We start from the raw sequence: 21,948 nt of genomic DNA, 5'->3' as shown, positions 1-21,948 counted from the left end.
ATTATCCAAACTCTGTACGGTGTTGCAGTACATTTCAATGCGGTATTGTTACCACATTTTTGCCATATTTTTACCACAACACCTGGAGTTGCATCTCACACTGAATATAGAAATCTGAAGTATATTCATCAAAATGCTTCCAACTGAGATTTGGCTGATATTCAGGAATTTATTTTCCCTGTTAGGGAAAAGTAAATGTCACGCAAGGTGGAACACATCAAATGTAGATGACTGTACATCAGTATGCAGTGTTCAAACAGCAGAGAGGTACTCTAACACAGACACAAAACTCTGATTAGCCAGGAAGCATTTTGCAGAGGAATCCAGACAGACCGTGACCAAGACTGGGGGGGGGGGGGGGGGCACAAAATGAGTTCCATCTGTTGCTGTTTCTCAGACATCAGGCGAAGCTGCAATTATTTAGCACAGCCTGGCTGTGAAGAATTTAATAAATAATTGGCTCTCTCATTCTTTATGTGGCCTTCACAGAGATTCTACTTCCCAGTTTTAGACAATGCATCGGTCTTTCCATGTCTGCTTAAGAAACTCTTTGCCAGACATCTTGGCTGTATAAAAACTAGCAACCACATATGTGCTATGTCATAGTTCCCCCCTTTATTGTGGTTGGTGTATAGTGTGGCGAGAATCTAGAGTTACTGTGCTGTTCTCTCACTACTTGTTTCAAACTCCTTATGGTGAAAGCAAAACCACAGCACCAGTAGGAAACCTCACACTTTTGTTATGTGATTTTCCCTGGAATATCAGCATTGGTACAGCGCTGTGCTTTCCACTTGATCTTTTAAAAGCCATCATCTTCAGAAATCAAGTCGCCCAACTTTGGGACACTGATCACACAAGAGTTCTTTAATATCAGAGAGATCAAGCGAATTACCTCAGATCCCTTGCAGTGTCTCCATATAAATATTCTTGAAGGCATTCAGTTAACATGGGACAAACAATGGTGTCAGACAAGAAGATGGTGTCAGTGAGAAACCAAAACCTAAAATCTGAATAAAAGGTAGTGCTCTAAAGGTCAGTCAATGCTGTGGCTATGATGGAGGTATGAGAGATGACAATCAAAAGATAGAACGTTGCATAACAGCCAAAGGCTATGTGTGATGTAATCTCAGACCTTTTATCCTTAAAAGCAACTAAAAGCGGTGTGAGCCATCTCATACATGTGTAACGTCAATACATCACTCATTGCATACATATATCACACCAATGTATCTCATGTCATACGTGTCATACTAATGTATCTCGTGTCATACATGTGTCACACCAATATATCTCTCAAAATACCTCAAGGGAACTTTCCCTTAGCACTTTTGCACAGTCCCAACCCCTGAGAACACATGATATGTAACCTACATGTATATGCTGTTACACAGGCATGAGACAAAGACACAAGTCTGTAGAGGATTACTTAGATTACTGAATGTATTGTGTGGCACTAGCTTCTGTGGGCTATTGTGTGCTTATGAAAGAAATGGGATACGACAGTCAAAATGCCTGAAGGCATACGTGACACACTGCAGTACAGAGCTTTCTTGAAGAACATGGACACGTGAGCACAGAAAACAAGATTGAAATACTCTGAATTTTATATCAAAATACATATTGTTTGTACATAAAACTGTTGAAATATTAAGTCTTTCATGCAAGGATGCTTTTTTCAAATGTGTCAAAGCACATTATGGTGAAAGGAGGAAGCTGCTTGTTTTATAGGTAGCACCCACCTAGGTGATCCACGGCATCCATTTTGTGTCAGAGTGCTAATCGCGTGTGATGTGAGGTGTGACAGGAAGGGTTATTAAACCAGTTAAACAGTGAGGTGATCTGGGTAATTACAGAATCTGATTCTCTGTGAGGATAAATGTGATTGCATTGCACTGAAGACCCTGTGAAATAAATGAGGAAAAGTGGCAAGAGTCAAAACACGTCCCTCTTTACCTCAGTGCCCTCTATTATGTACCAGCCTTTGAAGGCTCTGCATTATTGGCACCAGAGTATGCCAACACTGGCCTGTCAGTGAACATCATGTTAAACAATGTTGGGACTCTGACTCCATGTCTGTTTGTTTATAGCAGCTAACCTAGCTGCTAACCTTAGCTACTGGGAGTTAATTAATGTAAAACAGTGGGGAACATTCTATCAGTTAAGTTTGACTTCATTTTATATTTAACTCTGGAGATGTAGCATCTACACGTCAGTTTTGCTCGACTGGGGTTTGAGACAGCTAACACTGTGCTAGGCAATCTTGGTTTGCATAAAGTTTTCTGTTCAATGTGACACTGCTATGACATAAGAGATTTGCCAAGCCACAAGCCCCACAGAGAGAGAGAAAGTGCTCTTGTGGTTGTTCTGAAAGGGAAAATATTTGGCTGGACAAAACAAGCCTTTATTCATTTATACACTCTAGGGGCTAATTACTGGGTGTGTGCTTGGTGTGGCCGACTTGACACTTTCATTGGTGTTCATTTTCAAACACTTACAAAAAAAGAAAAGAAATTCCATTCTGACAGTACCTTTGCTTTTGAATAATCTGCAATTTGAGCTTTCCTGGCCACTGACGCTCCCACCGAATGCCCCAACATTCACTCTTTCAAAGTCTCTGGGGTCCACTCTTGCAGCATGTCCTGCCTGCATAGCCTACATTTTTATGCATGACCTGCATGTTGGGATGTTATTTTTTGGCTACTGGATGATATGAGCTGCATAGTAGCCTCTGCTTTGCATATAATCTTTGTAGCTAATTTATGCAAAGGTTTCTGTTATTTCTGTTCTTGGTTCACTTTTAGACAGAAAGATAGATAGATTGGGGGGTGTAAGAATCCTTGTATTCTTGTGAAATTGAACATGGTCAGTACTGATTTATGATGAGGGCTGCAAGATGAAGTTACTTTATAACATAACGTTTTTTTTTATGTATAGACATAATATAATTTGGGCACTGTCCTCTTAATAGAGATGCCATGGACACATGTACATGGTGATGTACAGCAGTTCTGATAATTCCAACACTTGCACAGGTTTGTAAGTGATCTACAGGTAGCCTACTGTGATCAAGGAAAGGCTTTTATGTTCAAAATGTGAATTTCAATATTGGGTGTTTCGTAGGTGATATTACTGTTTCGTAGGTGACTTAGTTAATGCACCTGTCTTAACTATTGCTTGTATTTTTCCATAGACTGCGTTGTTGCTGTTCTCGTTTGTGTTAGTGTTAATCAGTTAATCAGGGTCCAAGTTGAACTATGCGGTTGTTCCCTGCACTTGGACTGGTACTTCTCTCTAGGGTTTTCGTCATACTTGTTCCTGGTTATGGTTATACACTTTGTTGTACGTCGCTCTGGATAAGAGCGTCTGCCAAATGCCTGTAATGTAATGTAATGGGTGAACTGGGGTATGGTGCAGGCCTTGTGTAACTTCCATGTATACACTTAAACAGCTATGAGCTGCTGTACAGCAGTGCTGCACAATGAAGTGCTGCTAGCATTACCATGAATATCATATTAATGTAGTGTTGAACTTCTGTCCTGGAATTTACAATACTTTTAGATCAACAGCAATTTTATTAAAAATGCAGTATGTTTAAATAAAAAATAAAATAAAATAAAAAAATGTGTCAGCACAGTGAAATAATGAAAATATTGAAGAGGATCATATAATACTGACCTGGGTAAACTTTGAGACTGGGGCGCTTTTAACTGGACTGTAAAGCAGAAATAGAAAAATTATGTCTTATTGCCACATATTCAGGGGTGGAACAGATTGGATTCTCTCTCGTTTGTTCATAGTAGTGCGGCGATGTTTTCAGAAATAAGTTGCCCATAGCCTTACTGCAATAATGAGGGAGCACTGGACTATGGAAGAGGGATTGTTGCCTGAATGTTTGCCAGCCTAGGCCATGGAGGCGTGTGTGTGTGTGTTTGTGGGGTGGGGGGTGGACATAAATTAATATAAATTTCTATAAACACTTGTCATAATGGACACATCTTCTCATTCTCTGATGTTTTGCTGTGGGACAGCATTTTCATGGATGCTTCATGATTGTAATTTTTAACCCACAAGGAACATTGCAAGAATTGCATAAAATACATAAATGCTTTCCTTCAGGCAGTCTGAATTGTGTAGGGTCGTTCATTGTTTATTAATCAATTAAATGAATGAAGCATTTTGACTTAATCTGTAGCATTCTGAAAGCTATTGAAACATATTTATTTGTAGCAAAATGATGAAAGTCATGTTCTCACCAGTTATTTGTTGCAAAACCCCAGAAGTGAGGTTCCTGGGACTTCTGTCTGGAATCAGGGCTTGGCACTGTACCCCTTTAGCACATCAACCATGACGCGTGAATGACAGCTCAAATGGTCTCTGCAGCGTCCCTTCCATTGATGAAAATATGAATGATTTCGGTTAATCATTAATTAGAACAGCTACTCCATTACCTTTTTCTCCTGTAGCCCTGTAATGTCTCCATTACTGAATTTCCAAAACACCTCAGCACTATATTCGGCCAACCTGTCAACTGGGTGTTTCAAATCACTGGCTGAACTGAAAATGACCGAAGTCATTTATTTATCGGAGATAACCATATGCCTAATATCGCATTCAAAATTCCATTTTTGGCTTTATCTGCAAGGTGACGCAACACCGAACAGACAAATGCTGTAACACAGGGGACGTTGATTTAGTATGCTTTAATGTATTCTCGTCAGGGCTGCGCTGAAAGACTGCTTCAATCACTTCTATTAGAGTTCGAGTACTCCGCCGTGATTACAGCAGAGCCGAACCGGGCTCCATTATTTTGATGTGTGGCTGATTGCATCAGCAACCAGCGAGGGAGGCAGGCCGCATCCCAGACGTAAACACTCTTCGACTCATGCCGTGTTCAGCATTAGAAAGGAACTTGAAAATTAAGGAGAGTTATTCAGCAAAGAATGTCCTGCACTTCTGTGTTTCATCACTGGAGGGTACTGTTTCTCCACCAAAAAAAAAAACGTTTTTTACGGTAATACTAGATCTAGTTCATTCAGTTGTAACAGTTTGTTGGATATTATGGTATGCATTTTTATATAAACCTTACAATACATGTTGTGTAATCTTCCCCTAAGAATGTCCCAAAAAATGTTGTATTGAAACCTAAATATTAGTTTTTTTCCCCCCATAGAACAATCCAACAGTTGGGAAGCTAATTGTCTCATCCTGTTAAAGCATTGTTAAAGCAGTCATATATGGCACTGTAACTACAGAACAGAAAGAGGTTGCACGTGTCAACATGATACTTGTTTCCTGTCCATGCCATTATTTTGTTGCCATATACTTGCCATATACTTTGTTAGTTTCATGCCACTTTATACCACAAGATGGCAAGAGAGTACAATGATTTGGATGTATCTAAGCTCAAAAGATTTTAGCCAGTTTTTTCTTTTTTTTTGAACGTCTTGTTCTTGCCCCTCAATGTTGCACGCAGCCTCATAAATGCAGTTTTTGAGAAGTTTAAAGTCAGTCATACAACATAAAACAACGACTAAAGATTTAAAAAGCCAACATCTATATACATCCCAAATTTCTTGCCAAGATAAAACTTTCATTAAACAAGGGTTTGTACCATGAGCTATTAAAAGAAAGCTATAATACTGAATACTCTATTGAGGAATTGAGCCACTGAAAACAAGACTCAACACCTAAGAAGGTTAAAATGTCTATTTCAGAGGTTCATTCCCTCAGAACACAGAATTAGCATGGTACACATATTTTTACGAAAGCATCACAAATACAGTGTGGATACAAATATACACATGCCAATTTAAAAGCCATTTCACGGCTGGTTTATAAAGAAAAAACCTGCTCCATATTTTACTTTATCGAAACCAAGAAAACTGTGTCTTCTTTTTCAGTGATTGGGTGAGAAAATTAGTAGAGAGATAACGACCAAAAACCAAACCCAGCTGTGAGCCACACCTGTGTGTTAACGAGGGCGGCCTCGCACTTCCGTGGCTACTGCTGTGATTTGAGCGGTGTGTTACGCGTATCGTTATCTTCGCAGAAAATGCAGAGATTCAGGCAAAGGAGGAAGGATCAGAAACAAGTTCCAGAGAACTTCATCGACAGACATTCAACACAAACCCTATCAAAACTCTTGTTTCCTGATGTTTTGCTCTGCTGAAATCTCACACCAGCAAGTCTTTGGTCATTGGTGGATCGTTGTAAAGTGCTAATTGAGTACTTGCTGAAGTTAGTGTCTGGTGTGTAACAAGGGCAACCAGGTCACTGTGAAAGAAAGATACCAGTTACCCTCAGCTTGAACTTCAGTGGAGAAATATGGGCATTCGTTTTTCTACTCAGTAATTACTAAAAGATATTATGGTAGCACTGTGACATAGTAGTTCAGGAACAGTCACCAGGTGAGCCATGCAGTCAGTATGTTAGAGGACAACACTTCATATGCAGCTATTGCAGGAAATGAGATGAGTACAACCCAAGTGACTCTCCATCCAGGCTGGATGTTCACAAACTAGCCTTAGTCGGTACTAACAGTCAGGATGTCATCCAAGACTAATTGACACATCACAGCAATGGAACCCAGCAGGATGAGTCACTCAATAAATGATCATTTAACTTGTTACACCCTTTTTCCCAGAGACCCTAGACTGTATCCTACATTGGCCATGTGCCAGCTAAATGTCAGAAGTGGAACTTTTTGGATGACGTGGGTCCCATTATGTCTGACGTATAGCTTATTAAGTTTAAGGGGCAATTACTTTTTCACATGGGTCGTATGGGTGTTTGATAACTTTTTTCATGAAATAAATTATAATTTTAAAAATGTGTTTTGTGTTTACGCAGATTCCCTTTGTTGAATATTGCATTTTGTCCAAAGATCTGACCACATGCAGCGTAACAAATATGCAATAACAGAGGAAATCAGGAAGAGGGCAAAGACTTTTTCACAGCACTGTATGTGACCGTCACTTAATTGCATTGTGTGGCCACATTAGCCGCGTTTCCACCAAAATTACCCGGAACTTTCAGTCCCAGGAACTACTTTACCAGGAACTAAAAGGTTCCTTCAGCCAATGGTTGTCTGCGTTTCCACCGGGGTCTAAAGTACCGCGAAGATTAGGCAAATTAGCCCACTGACGTATGAAAAAGCGACGTTGTCGTCGGTCCATCTGTCATATGATTTCTTCTGTAACCCCATTCTACCACCGAAGTAGCCTACATTATTTTCTAATAACCGGGACAGCCCGGAGGGGTTTATTCCACTTATATACAACGAGTCACCAACAATGACTATATATGGTTACTTTTGTATTTATTGATTTTCATATATCCTCTCAAACACATTCATTATGTTTTTATGCGAACATTCGCTTTCATGTCTTGAAATCCGAAGCGACAGAATGCATTCACATTTATATGTATAACTGGCAACAACAGCAGAAAACATGCACACGTTGTAAACAATTTGCTGTTTGATTACTTTCTCGTCGTCAATTCCATATAGGCTAATGGCAAAATGACAAGAATAGAACGAAAACTCGGACTTGCGTGAAAATGTAAATTAGTAGTGGTACAGCCACTGTTTGCTTTCCTTCGAAGTTACTGCTAGCCGAGCAGCGAAGTGTGCCCTCCAGATGCGAACTATGCACCATAAATTAGTCCATAGTCTTCCTGGTCTTTTCGTGGAATTGAAAAATGGCAGTAAAATTGAGTAAAATTACGGCAGTCTGAAAAAGCTAAAGGGGAGATTACTAGAATTAACCTGTTATTTTACCCGGATAAAAAGTGCGGAAGGTGATTTCCAGTTTGCTTGTACTGTATCACCAATGTTAATTATGCAATACTACCGCATACCTCACATAACTGTATCAAACGTTTTGAGTCAATTACAACGGGCTAACAAAGAAAATCCGGAAGAAAATATTCAGCAACCGAATTAATCCGTTTGAATATTTTGGTAGCCTACGTAATATGCTGTCCCAGCACGAATGCTTAGCATTTTATAAAACGAATACTAAAGCAAGAAAAGAACAGAAGAGCACACGTTATAATTCCAAGACGTTGGCAGGCTATAACCAAAACTAGGCTACTGCGCCGCATAACATACAAGTTTGATTTGAAGTTATTATGAAAATTAATTGGTTTGCCGCTGCATATTTTCAAACATGGCGGGTAATGGCGGAAAATAAATACAACACAAACGCTGCGAGTACTCGACCAATCAGAAATGTTCAGCGCTGCAAGCTCCACCCAAAAGGTTCCTGTACTTTCGGAAAGTACTACCCCCTGAGCAGGAACGTTTTGGGGGGTAAAACAAAGCCCCCAGAACTAAATTTAGACCCTAGTCCCTGCGGTGGAAACGCACTGAGTTCCTCAAAAGGTTCCTAGTTCCGGGGTATAGTTCCTGCGGTGGAAACGCGGCTATTGAAGGCTATTCACTATATTGGCAATATGCTATCTCTGTGACCCAGTACTTTTTGCTGGAACATCTCTGCTGTTTGATAAAATGATAACTCTAATTCATTCCTCATTTCCCCCTTAGTATTACACAAAGTCTGAAATATGAATGCTGCCACATTTCATTGGCACAGGTTAAACGTAAGTACCTTCTCCTAAATTTGACAGATACTAACGACCATGGCTAAAAGTAAGTTATGGAGTAAGTGTTACATCCACAGCAAAGCAATCATGTAAGCACAATTTATTGGCACACATAATGACAAAGCATACATAAAATACATCAGTAATGACACAAAGACATATCTGCTAATATTTTACAAGTTGTGCTGCACTGTATTAATATGAGACTCAAACAAAGTCAAAAAAGGTGTTGGATTCCTTACAAATTCTCACATAAATACGCAAAGGTAAAGGAGAATAGTGACAGCTGAGGTCATCTTTTTTGTTTCTTTAGCAAAAATATCTAACATGACGTAAATGACCCCCAATGAAAAAGTAGCATGTGATAAAATATTAATTCTAAAATGCAAGGAATTTTTCCTCAAATACATATGAAAACATACCAAATGTATTAGAAAATATATCAGTTGTAGCCAAGAATATTTATGCATATATTGTTGAATATATAGCTTATTTACATACATTGTAAAATATTCCACAATACATGCATAACTTTTATATTACTGTGGCAATGACTGCTTTATTTTGCAACATATAACATCTATTTTGGTACATTTTAAAAGTAAATTCCTTATATTTAGAATTTTATATTTTGCCATATACATTTTACCTTTTCATTTAGGACAATAGAGATTAAGGACTAATAAAACAGTCAAGATAAGTACAATAAAAACACAAGAGTCTATTTATTCTAAGGAATGGTATCAACAGATTTCAAATGTCTGATTCATTGGCTTATATACAGAGCTTCAACAGGTTTCCCAAACTGAATAACAAAACCGAAAGCAGAAACGCAGTTAAATCAAGACGAAGCCAAGTTAAATCGTTCTCATGTCATTGTTAACAAAACATTTGTCAGATTTCATTAGCGGTATTTTCTTGCCAACCGCGTGTCCATACCACTTCACAGGATTGTAGCAGAGACACTGCATGGTGAACGTACAGCCCAGTTCTATTTTGGCAAGAAACAAAATTAAGATGGGGTTTGTGGGCTGTAGTATGTCTCTGATTCTGCACCTCTAATGGCCTGGGTAGATAAGCCAAAAAACACCGCTTATAAAATAGCCACAATATGGCACATTCTCTATATTTTACATACCATACCTTGTTGAACCTCAATGAATCAACTCCCCAGTTCAACAGTTTTTCCATTCTAAAATGGAACCCAACACTCCTAGCTAGGAATTGAGCGATAATAATGTCTTTAACCTATTTTAATTAAGAACAGGAAAATCTCACCGAAAACAGATAACCGTGAGGATGGTAATTATGTGGTCTTAAAAATTATTTTTAATACTGTTACCTTTAAATAATTAAGCTGGATAATTCAAAAATTTTGATTTATGCAATAGTAAAATATAAGAAAAAATTCATACATAGAGCAGTGGTTAGGAAAAAGGAAAACAAAATCATGAAAAAGGACAGCAAAGCAAAAGATACAACCATGGATATTTAAGCCAACAAATGCAGAAGATGACCGGGGATGAACGCTTTATGAAGACCTGCAAAATTATGAGTAATTATATTAAGAAAATACCAGAACACACGGATGTGATGTGAATTGTTATGGCAGTCAGCCCACACTGAAAGAACCCAGCTAAGCCAGTTACTGAAATACAAACAGCAAAGTGCTCGATTAAAGGAATTAACCTCATTCAGAGGTCAATTGTGTGATTAAATTAATTTTAATTAACAAACTGACTGCTCCAGGGAGGCGGCCCTACCTTTGAGGGAAGAACAGGAATTATCAAGGCTATACTAATTGGTAGTGGTAAGGTTTGTTTGACAGGAATTGACACATGAACATTCATATTGTACCTCAGTGATGAAGCTCGATAATACATTTTCTGACACCGGTTTTAACTAAGTATCTCCACATGCTTCTATCAATATGGCCATAATGAACTAAACCTGCTAATCTTCCAGTTTTCCATAATTGCATATATACTCGGCTCAAAAATAGTATTTTCGAATTATGAACCAATTATCACCCCTTAGCGAACCTGTCTTGCTGCCCTTATATAATTTGAGCTTGATTCGTAACATTAAACATAGAAAAAAAGTTCTATTATCTTATAATCATGCACTAATTATCAAATAAGTAATTGATTCAATTCTACTGCTCAATGAAATCTTGCTTAAATTCCATGGTTGAATGATATCATTTTGAATTGTTATTCACTTTAATGCCAGTTCTTTGGCTTGTTCTCTGTTGTTCAGTTTGGGAATCAGTCATACAACAGACAGAGGGACTGTTCAAAGTACAAAATTAGTAAAGATGCACAGGTCATGTGTCTGACAGCCAAGTACTTCAAGAGCTTATAGTTACATAGAAAAGAAAAAGCAATAATTTTGGAAAAAATAACAATAAAAATAAATGCAAAATAAGACAGTAAATCTTTGTATGCAGTAACATTCTGCAAAAAGCCATAACGCAGTGCTTGGAAAACACAATATGACAATATCATTCCTGTTTGAATCAGTCCATAGAACCGAATAAACAGATAAGAGTTTGTGTTTCATTAAAAAAAGACATCCAAAATGAGCTCACTTTTCAATTAAAATGCAAATATGCTGAAATCGTTTTGCTGTTGCTAAAACCAGGACGCTGGTTCAGTGCTTCCCACAACTCCGCCTGACTGCGCACACATGCGCGACTGGATCCGTATGAGGTCACACTTCAGTAGCGAGAGAAGAGAGGGGCCACCGTGTGAGTGGCCCTCGCAAGTTCCCATGATTCCTTGGGGGAAGCCAGGGATGCGTGTTGATGACGGTTTTAAATTTGCTCAAGGGTCAACTGCACCGAGTCAGTCTTTTCTTGAAACATTTTGTAGTTTCTGGATTCATTTGGAGTTCAGTGATCTGACACCGTAGTGAACGGTCGATGGTAAAGCTCGGGCCCGAACGCACAATGAAAGAACCGAAGCGAACCGGTCGTGTTCTTCAGCGCCTGCGACTCCGACGTTCGGCCGATTCCTAAAACAGCCAGGTTCCTGTCAACACGAGGGAGACTCTGGCTTGGGGTCTGTACAGAAGAAGAGTACTTCCATTTCATTCCGTTGTTTTTTCATTTTTTTTTTGTACTACACGCATTTGTACACATTTATGTAAAAAAAAAACGATGTATCGGTGTTACGCACGTTGCCACCATCTTCTTTTTATATTACAAGGAGGTGAGTTAGAGTTGTCTGAGGTTTGTCAGAATCGCGTTGATGCCGTGGAGCGGAGTGTGCGGTGGGTGGGGGCCCACAGGGTACAGTGTGTGGTCGGGGGAGGGAGGGGGAGGGGGGGGGGGGACCCCGCGGGTTCCGGCGCGGGTTTCGCGGCGGCGTTCTCACTGCGACGGCTGGGGCGCCGTGCTCTCCGGCTTGGCGTCCTGGCTGTTGGGCGGCTTGGTGCTCCAGGGGCTGTTGTTGCCCAGCGCCGGGGAGTTGTTGAAGTCGTCCTCGTCGTCGATGCCGTTGGCGGCGTCGTACTGCGTGTTCTCCAGGCGGGTGATGAGCCGCTCGTCCTCGTCCCCGAACTCGCCGCCCATCAGCGTCGGCTCCCCGACCACCATCACGTCCTGTCAACAGGGCGGGGCAGAGGTCAGTACGGCCAATCCGCTGCTGCCACTAGATCATGCTCTACCGGTCTGCGTTCCTTATATGGTTAACGTACCCTACGAACCTGACCTGACCATTGACCAGTTGTCGAATACTGGTGTATATGGTGGGTAATGGTCACTGCTGGAAGAAGGCCATCAGAGGGGCACTGTTAGTTGCGTTGTAATGAACATGTTGCAATGAACATGTAATGATAATCTATCAGCAACTAATGTTGATCTAATAAGGCCATCCTACATTTCTACAGTATTCAATCAGTTAGCAGCCAATGCTGCCAATTTCAGGGTCACAGATGAATTATGCCATACCCATACCCATTAACTAAGGTATGTGAACTGACAGCACTGGCACACAGTTAGATACACCTAAGCATGAGATTCAGGCAGCAGCCTGTGTTGGCCAAAGTTTCTTTCATCTTATGTGCTTTTGCTTTATATGCCAGACCAAACCACACTAAGGAGCCAAAATGAATCATTTTTATAGGGGCATTTCTGCTGGCATTTATATTGGTTTCTGAAAAAAAAATTGTAGCATTGGCTGAAATATAAATAAATATAAAAATAAATACTAATTTCATAACAGGCCTATTTTTTCAGACTGCCAAGTATTAACAGTAGTCCAAAAAGAACCCACAGATTAATCACATTTAAAAAGTAAAGTAAGTGGAAAATATTAACCTGAAATCTCACTGGTCTTATATTACGATTAATTTGAATGGTTCACGATAAATAAATAAATAAATAAATACACATGCCAATCAATTTTGGGATTTGTATGAGAACAATACCGGATTACAACGCAAGATGCAATATTGGTTACTATTAAAGTACAGAAACAGTAGTGCACCATATATTAGCCACGACAGCACTTAATGTTAGTTGTTTTCTTTATTTCAGGCGAGAAAGTCAGCCGTCCTGCGACGCTTCTTGTAGCGTTCCAGATTTTTCTGCGTGACCCCGCCCCACCTCCAGACCCTCTTTTCTAGAGACAAAGGAATCTGGACGCAGAGGTGAGGTGCGCCCTGCCGGCGATCCGGCGAACCCGAGCGAGCGCGAGAGGACCCGGGAACGCTCTCCGCGAATGAAACGCCGGGGCGGCGGCGCGGGGTAGCCGTCGCTCAATCAATACCAATCACGGAGATCGCCGTTCGGGGAGTCAGCCGAGCGCGGAGGGTCAAAGCCGAGAACTTTCCAGAGAGGTCCCGCCGCGCGGCTGCTTTTTAAAAACCAGCTCGAAATTTCCCTCGAAAAACGTTGTGCGAAGGTGTCAGGTGAACGCACGCCTGAAAAACATGTTTAATTATTAGAGACGTGAATACGTTACTCAAATGCTGAATGAACCTTAGTCACCATAGGACAGGGGTGTCCAATCTTACCCAGGAAGGGCCGGTGTGATAGGACAGGGGTGTCCAATCTTACCCAGGAAGGGCCGGTGTGATAGGACAGGGGTGTCCAATCTTACCCAGGAAGGGCCGGTGTGATAGGACAGGGGTGTCCAATCTTACCCAGAAAGGGCCGGTGTGGGTGCAGGTTTTTTGTTTCAGCCCAGCCCTACGACACCTGATTCTACTACGACATAGCTCAGGAGTTAAGACCGATTGTCTGGCAGTCGGAGGGTTGCTGGTTCAAACCCCGCCCTGGGCGTGTCAAAGTGTCTCTGAGCAAGACACCTAATCCCTAACTGCTCTGGCGAATGAGAGGCATCAATTGTAAAGCGCTTTGGATAAAAGCGCTATATAAATGCAGTCCATTTACCATTTACTAATTAACTGATGATGGTCTTCAATCAAGACAATGATAAGTAGAATCAGGTGACCTAGTGCTGGGTTAGAACAAAAACCTGCACCCATACCGGCCCTTTTCGGATAAGATTGGACACCCCTGACATAGGAAACGCAGTTTTGCGCTTTACTTATTAGCTGTATCAGTTCTCGCTATTTTAGTAATAGTGAGGGAACGCTCGATGCTGCACCGGGTGGTCATGGAGCCCTGCGGGTTCGCGACACTAGACAGCCTGGATCTCGGGCTCTGTCACCCGGAGCTGGTTCTCGTTCATGTTGCCCAGTGCATCTTGGGATGGTGGGCAGAGATTAAACTAAACATACTTCGCTTGTCGCTTACGCAAACTCGGTGTAGAGGCACACGAGCCCCACCCGCCACAGTCCCTAGCGCACCGGTACCGGCAGGGACACGCGCGGGACAAGTTTATTTATCCTGGAAGTGAGAAACCTCTTCCTGTTACCGAGCCAGAGTTCCCCCCAGCTGCCGCCAATATACTTGACGTTCTGCTACTTAATTATGGTAATTAATTTAGGTAAGGTTTCGACTAAATAACAGTATACACACTGATTTGACAATTTGCATAGCTAATTAAGTCATTAGCAAAAACCTGCTGATTGCCAACAAGCCCTGAATTTGCCATCTGTTATTGCAGCCTGCCTGTCACCTACCTCTGTGCAGCAAACACGGAGCCAATTTGCAGAGAAAACACACAGTCCTTCCAGCTGCCGTTATACGAAGGGAGGACCGAGAGCGCTAATTACAATTAAACTGATACCGCTTCCTATGTACTCATCTCATTAGGACCGGCCTGCGGGGTAATGCAGACTTGACAAGTGCCCCTGTCAGGCTGGCACCGGAGAGCTCGAATTTGTCCGCGGGCTTACGGGCTATGTAATGTCACGCACTCTCACGTCCATTCGCCGACAGCAGTCTCTCGTTTTGAAATCGCAAATACCCGGATCGGCTTCCGCCGACAGGCCGAGATAGACACTGCGGTTTTTTATAATGGTCTTTAATGCATCACCTTCATTAATTTATCAAAAACTGTCCGCGGTTTAACCTGCTATTCACCTATGAATCATAATCAACATACGCATATAATGTGTTTGCATCAAAGGGCTCAACTGGAACATGCAGCTACTCATATCAAGTCAACTGTCGGTAGAAGTCTCATTTATCACTTATTTAAATATCCAAAGACCTTCCTTCCTTAATATTTACCCTCTAGCAGTGCCACTCAAGGTGTCTTTTAAATGGAACGTCTTCACCAGTCCAGGAGCGAAGCACAACCTGAGGTAATCACAGCTCTGCACACACGGCGCAATTCACCACAGCCGCCAATAGAGGTCACTGTTGAATACGTGATGGAATTCACTCCCGCTCCCTCCCACCCCCCCCCCCCATCCCCCACCGAAGCCCCCTCCTCTTTAGTCAACACCATGCGGAGACACCTGCATTGTTATTGTGATCACGTAGGCGTGCGCTCGGCGGCGAAAGTACAACTTCTCAGACAAAGCGAGCGGGAGTGCAACATATGTACTCTGTATGTAACCGTGTCTGCTGCAAGAAGCCGTCTGGCAGCCTCGTGGGGGGGGGGGGGGGGGGGGGGGGCTGTAACGCGCCGTCCCGTCACATTCGGAGACGCACGCTAACGCGACGGCTAGCGGCCCTGTTGCCACACCGTGGGAGAAGAACGGCGCAACCAGACCTGGTCTCCGGAAAAACTGTAGTCCTATTTCCAAACCAGACTACGCCCTTTCTGTAATTTGTAATCGATGCAGGCATGGTCCTGCTGTTTCTATGAGTACGTGAGAGAGAGAGAGAGAGAGAGAGAAAAATCCTTGCGCTTATAGAATGTACACTCTGATGCTTGGGCTTGGAACTCAATTTGAAAGGCGGACGTGGTGCCACACGCATCTAATATACAAAATAATTCAAGGAGAAGCTGTTTCGATAAAGACGAACACAGAACGTTAGACGCGGGCAGGTCATAGCTACTCAGTAGTTATCCAGATTTTCTGGAGGAAGATTACTCCCAGATGCAGGAGTAAGAGAATTTTTTTATTGTCCAAATTCTGCTTTTAAGAAAGAAGAGGCCGCAGTGAAGAGAGAGAGACCGCACAGACAGGGGGAGAGGCTGGGAGATATTCAGCTGCAGCAGAACAGATCAGCGCACGGGTAGCAGTGACCGCCTCGACCCAACTCTCGCTCCAGCGCTCCGAAAACCGGACAGGCGGACGGAACCGCAGAAGCCTCCTTCCGTCGCTGCTCTTGAGGACGAGCGTGCGGGAACGTCCACGTCGAGCGCGGACGGAAGCTTCCGGAAGTGAGCCCTGGTTGTATGACGTTACATGAGAGGTGCGTCGTACCAATGCGGCTGTTTCACACGTCTGCATGGGGTGAAACGGTGTCAGCGACCCTACTTCTGAATCTGACTCAGTGGTTAAATTAAGCTAGGAAACGTAAACGTGGCGTAAACTGGCCATTTGGAGCATAAAAGCTGAAGCACATGAAATGAGGAGTTCAGCTCTCCGGGCCTCGAAAGCCGGTACATTCATAGGCGTGACTGTACAGTAACCCCACGTAAACAGAAACTATAAGAGCTTTGCTTAACATCGGAAGGCCGTATCCCTGATGAATGGCAAGTCTCGCGCGGTGTGTAGAAACCGTATGGCCCTAATCTTTCACACCAATGCAGCGCGTATCTCCACGGGGAGCTGGTTTGGATCAAAAGCAGCCTCGTTCACATGAAACGAGGGGCTGCGTGAGCCAGTCAACACAAACGCTTTCCGTGTGAGTGAGTCATCTCCTACTACCGATACCCACCTCCAGTGGCAGAATAGTTCAAAACACTCCACTAACAGAAATATGATTCCTGAAGAAAAGATGCGGAAACCAAATGGAATAAGTGTGAGTGTGTTTGTTTTTACACGTGTGTGTATGTGTGTATGTGTGTGTGTGAAAGCATGTGTGTGTTTAAGTGTTTGTACACGTGTGTGCGTGCTCATGCATGTGTGTGTGCGCAAGTATGTGTGTGGGTTTAGGTGTGTGTGAGTGTGCAGGCGCGTGCGTGTACATGCGTGCATGTGTGTGTGTGTGTACATGTGTACGTGCATGCGTGTGTGTGCGTGCACGTGTGTGTGTGTGTGTGTGTGTGTGTGTGTACATGTGTACGTGCATGCGTGTGTGTGCGTGCGTGTGTGTGTGTGTGTGCGTGCGTGTGTGTGTGTGTGTGTGTTTAAGTGTGCGTGTGCATGTGTGTGTGTACATGTGTACGTGCATGCGTGTGTGTGCGTGCGTGTGTGTGTGTGTGCGTTTAAGTGTGTGTGCGCATGTGCGTGTGTGTGTGTGGAGGGAGGGGCTAGAGCAGCAGAGAGGAGATGCTTACAGGTACCTGGCTGGAGAGGCTGAAGTTCCCGGCGGGGCTACGCTTCTTGCTGTTGGCGTTGTTGCCCATGCTGCTGTTGGACGCGCTGCTGGCCGAGTTCTTCCTTTTCCTCCTCTTGGTCGTCGTTTGTCTCGTCGGTTCTGCGGGCAGACGGAGAGAAGCAGAGAGAGAATGGAAAACTGTGCAGACGCAGGGCCTAAAGCAGACACGACACGCGGACACTCTTCAGGTGACAGAAAACGCGCTGCAACAGTCGTAGCGGGATTGGTTTTAAAGTCAGGTTTTAGCAAAGAAATCCCACTGTAGCTGTCACTATGTCATGCTTTGTTTTATTTAGAGGTGAAATCAGACAGCATTTCAACATCTCCCCAAGCATGCACTAGTAAGAGAGAAGCATTCTTCCATTGTTTTTGCATAAATGCTCAAAGGTGCAAGAGCATACTTCAGTAGGAGGGACTTGTGGAATTCATATCATGCACATAATTAAGCATTATTTCCCAATAAGAAATGGAGGAAACGATGCTCAATGTTTTTCCATACATTGTGGAGTCCGACCCCACTCTGTGATTGGCCCCGTTGGTGAGGAAGTGAAAACTAATCCAAACAGGACCTTCGGCCACCTCCTACAGGTATCCAGACAGGTGCGACGGAGACATCCCGGACACAGCCAATGAGGGCTGCGGAGGTGGATGCGTCGGAGTCGCTGTGCCATCGGAGGAAGCGATTGAGCATTCACGAAACCCCCCCCAAAAAATGTATTTCACGCCATTCCAGTGGTGGCCGAGAGCACTTGCCGATCGCCAGCTCACCATACGTGCGTTAGAAGATCAGAAGACGGGAAGGGTACCTTTTTTGTGATTTGTAGTGAAAATTTCCGTTTTGAAGTTCTGTGGGTGTCCTGCTGAAATTGGAGTCAGAGGGAATTTTATTTATTAAAGTAATTGGCGTCCATAAAATGGAGACAAACAAAGACCTGCATGACAACCAATCAAATGTCTAAACTGTCTAGTGACATAAAATAGACATGCAGTTAGTACATGTTTAGCAAGTAATATTTAAGTAACAAGCAAAACTACTAATGGTTACAGCTTGTCAATAGGATTCAGGCAATAAGGGCAGAATTCTGTTATGATTAAATACACTGTATTTAACTTAGATCAGGACTCCTTAACTTTGATTCACAATTCAGTAAAAATGTTGTTTTTGAATCCAATATTTGTGTTATGTGTCACCTTTGATTTTATTTTACAAACTTTTTTTTATTAATTTAGGCAGTAGCAAAAATGATTTTGTATAAGGCAGGAGAAAGATAACACTTAAGTACATTTCCAAAGTTATGAATAATGTCCTCTTGATTAGACAAAGATTCTCAGTCTAAGTGTATTAACTTTGTCAGATGTGACAATTTTCGCTCATGAAAAATAATTATGGGACTGTTATCCAATGGTACAAAATTAATTTTCAACTCAACAGCAACACAAGTATTTGATCATTTAAAAGACGACCAGCTGATAGTGACATTTACAGGGTTGTTTAAAACTGAAACACATTTTTGAGGTTCTTACTAATCACACCAAGGGAGATGTTTTACTTTTGAAGTGCACAAAAACAACGCAAACGGAACGTGTTTGAGGATGTACAGAGAATTCCAAGTAAAGCTCTGCCTTTAATGGCTGCAGTCTGATATAGCTTCCTACTTCCTGCTTCCTACCGCTTTAAAGACACACCTTAAAGCTTAACGATAAAGTCCCGTACTTCCTCAAATTATTGACGCATTTGAAATGTGCCAGATTTCCAAAATAAGACTGTTTCAGCTTATCAGCACATGGTCTGTCCTTCCTTCCTCGCAAAAGCAGAAACATTTCCAGATTTGGAGAAGAATAGGAGGAAAGACAAAACTGTCGGTGAAGCCCACAGTAGATGAACTTGATATGGCTGAAACGCAGGCATCAGACCGATGACAAATACCTTTAGCATTTTATCTATTTTTTATAACAAATATTTAACATTATGAATGAACACATACAGTGAGCTTCAAAGACATATTTTTGCTTGATTTGGCTGTGTGCTTCACAATTTTAGATATGTACTCAAATAATTCAGAAATTAGAGCACTTTTTATCATGTTATGTAAATGAAAGTAGTCATGTTTAGTACTTTGTCAGCATACAGTGACTGCTTGAAGTCTGTGACCCATAGGCATCACCAGGTGCTGAGTATCTTCTCTGGTGATGCTCTGCCAGGCCTGTACTGCTTTGGATCTTGGGCAGTTCCTCCTTTTGGCCTCCACAATTTGCTCTTGCCATCACTCTGGTACAAGTTAATCTGGGGCTCATCTGCTTGCAAGACCTTTTACCAAAACTCTTTTTGGTACTTCTTGGCAAACTGTAACCTGGCCACTGTGTTTTTGCAGCTAACTACTGGTTTGAATCTTGCAGTGTAGTCTCTGTAGTTCTGTTTGTGAAATCTTCCACAGACGGTAGTGACTGACACATCCAGGCCTGCCTCCTGAATAGTGTTTCTGATCCGTCGGACAGGTGTTTGGTGGTTTTTCTTCATTATGGTGAGAATTCTTCAGTTATTAATGGGTATTTTGAATACCACAAATAAATGGTTTGATTACAAATCTGAAATTGTGGAGCATAGAGTCAAATCAAGAAAAAATATACCTTTGTCCGTAACATATATTATATTAATAATTAAAAGTAAGCATTACAGTGTTCTTTTAACATGCACTCAGACAGGAGCTTCTTTTCATATAAATGGACATTGGCTCTTGCAAAGTTGATAAACAAATGCCTGCTGCACTCAACTTTGTGAACACTAAGGGGCTTGACTTAACACAGTACCATCCTTTGTGCCTTTTAAGGAAAGATGGAGACATTTTTATTCATTGAATTATGGCGATCACCATAGATGCCCGCCAATGGAATTCGGCCAGATATTCTCCTGCCAACAGAAACAAAACTGCCCTTGACATGCTCTCAACGTTACAGAAATATTCTGAGCTTGAATGCGGCTTTCTCTAACTTCAGACAATTTGGGCCGTGCATTCTGTTACTCTTAATGACTGTTGTGTCTGTCTGTGTGCCCATGTCTTCTATATCCGCTGGTTTAGCTGATATTTTTTGCTATTGTTATTATCGTGATTGTTTTTTTCTGACCAGACAACTTCATAATGTTGACTTATGAGGTTGACCTGAATTTTCATATCCATTCAAAAAACTACATACTTACTGAGTTAGCAACCTAGTTTCTTATACCTTGAGGCCAAAACCATAATGCCATCACTGTGATTTCAACCACATAATTTACTTACATAGTGTTTCTTAAACCTGAGACCGCACTGCAGCAGAATCTGGAAAATATTCTATATGGCTACTGTATGTTTCACCTTACTGGTGTATATATAGCAACAGGGAACATAAAGTAAGTCCTGCCTGTATAAATTTTCACTTGCATTGTAGACATACACAACTTTACACAGCACAATGGGATTAGCAGCAATGACATAGAAAATGCCAGTAGATACCACGCATTCGTATTAAGTTTAGACAAAAATAAACTCCATAAATTCCCTATATACAAAATATTCCTTCTATTACTGAATGCCCAACATTATTATTTCAATGGCCTTGGGTGTTCAGATTAGGTTAGGTTATTACAAGGATATGAATACGGGTCAAACCAAGAATTTAGGAAAGCATGCCATGTTAGTAGTGAAATTCTTAAGCAATCTGCCTCGATTAGAATTAGACTCTGCTTTGATCAAAGAAGACAGTTTTCCGTGAGCTAAACGACGGCCAGACAGCAAGGCAAGTTTCACAATGGACTCTGGGATACCTGGAGGAGCCACCATCCGCTGCCATTTCTGGAAGAGGCATGTTTTGAGGCAGTCCCGCGGGCTCAGGTTGTAGGTTTTGTGCCGGGACATGAGCTCCTGCATGGGCTCCAGTATGACGCACAGCTGAAAAAAAGCACACGGTGGACACACTGAGCGAGCGCCTAATTCACACGCAAAAAAGAGCACAATCCAGCCGCACTCATACCCCGGTCTTAGGAAATAATAACACTTATTTTTAACATTTCTTGTTCAGACGGGCAATATGAATGACTGTAATACCCACAATTATTTAATTTAATAACAATTATCTTTGTTTATCTATATATAGAAATTATATTGTGTGTCTCACAGTATTTAATTTAACGTACAGATCTCCCACATTACATCCGCTGGGTTGATAAACCATTTACATTTATTTTAAATAAACATCAGCATGCATTTATTCAACCACAACACTGCATGCTTTATAGTTCCCATACATTTCATTAAGAATTGATTTCGCAATGCATTTATATATGAAGATTCTATTAGGAGAGAGCTTCACCACTCTCTGAGGCCGTCGCTTGGGCCTTACCCCTGTTATTACAGTGGAGTGTGACACTAACGATGACATCCGTCTGTTTTAGTATCTATTTCCAGACAAGGTCCCATAATGAAATCCTACATATGTGGAATGGAATTAGC

General features: G+C 41.9%; 1 protein-coding gene across 3 annotated transcripts in view; it reads right to left on the bottom strand.

The window, feature by feature from the left end:
- Positions 1–8,690: 8,690 nt before the first annotated feature.
- Positions 8,691–21,948, bottom strand: part of ldb2a (LIM domain binding 2a) — a 77,218-nt gene continuing 63,960 nt past the window's right edge. Inside the window, exons 6-9 of one of the 3 annotated variants that reach the window (XM_035426851.1) lie at positions 21,264–21,387; positions 18,268–18,321; positions 17,421–17,560; positions 8,691–12,211 (exon numbers count right to left, since the gene is read on the bottom strand). In XM_035426851.1, the coding sequence (XP_035282742.1) occupies positions 11,981–12,211; positions 17,421–17,560; positions 18,268–18,321; positions 21,264–21,387 (549 nt within the window). In that variant the 3' untranslated portion in view covers positions 8,691–11,980. The remainder of the gene's footprint in view (positions 12,212–17,420; positions 17,561–18,267; positions 18,322–21,263; positions 21,388–21,948) is intronic. The other 2 variants (XM_035426853.1, XM_035426854.1) reach the window with 2 other exon arrangements.

The sequence above is a fragment of the Anguilla anguilla genome, chromosome 7 (genome assembly GCF_013347855.1).
Source record: "Anguilla anguilla isolate fAngAng1 chromosome 7, fAngAng1.pri, whole genome shotgun sequence".
Lineage (NCBI taxonomy): Eukaryota > Metazoa > Chordata > Actinopteri > Anguilliformes > Anguillidae > Anguilla > Anguilla anguilla.
This window is presented reverse-complemented; position numbering and strand designations above follow the sequence as displayed.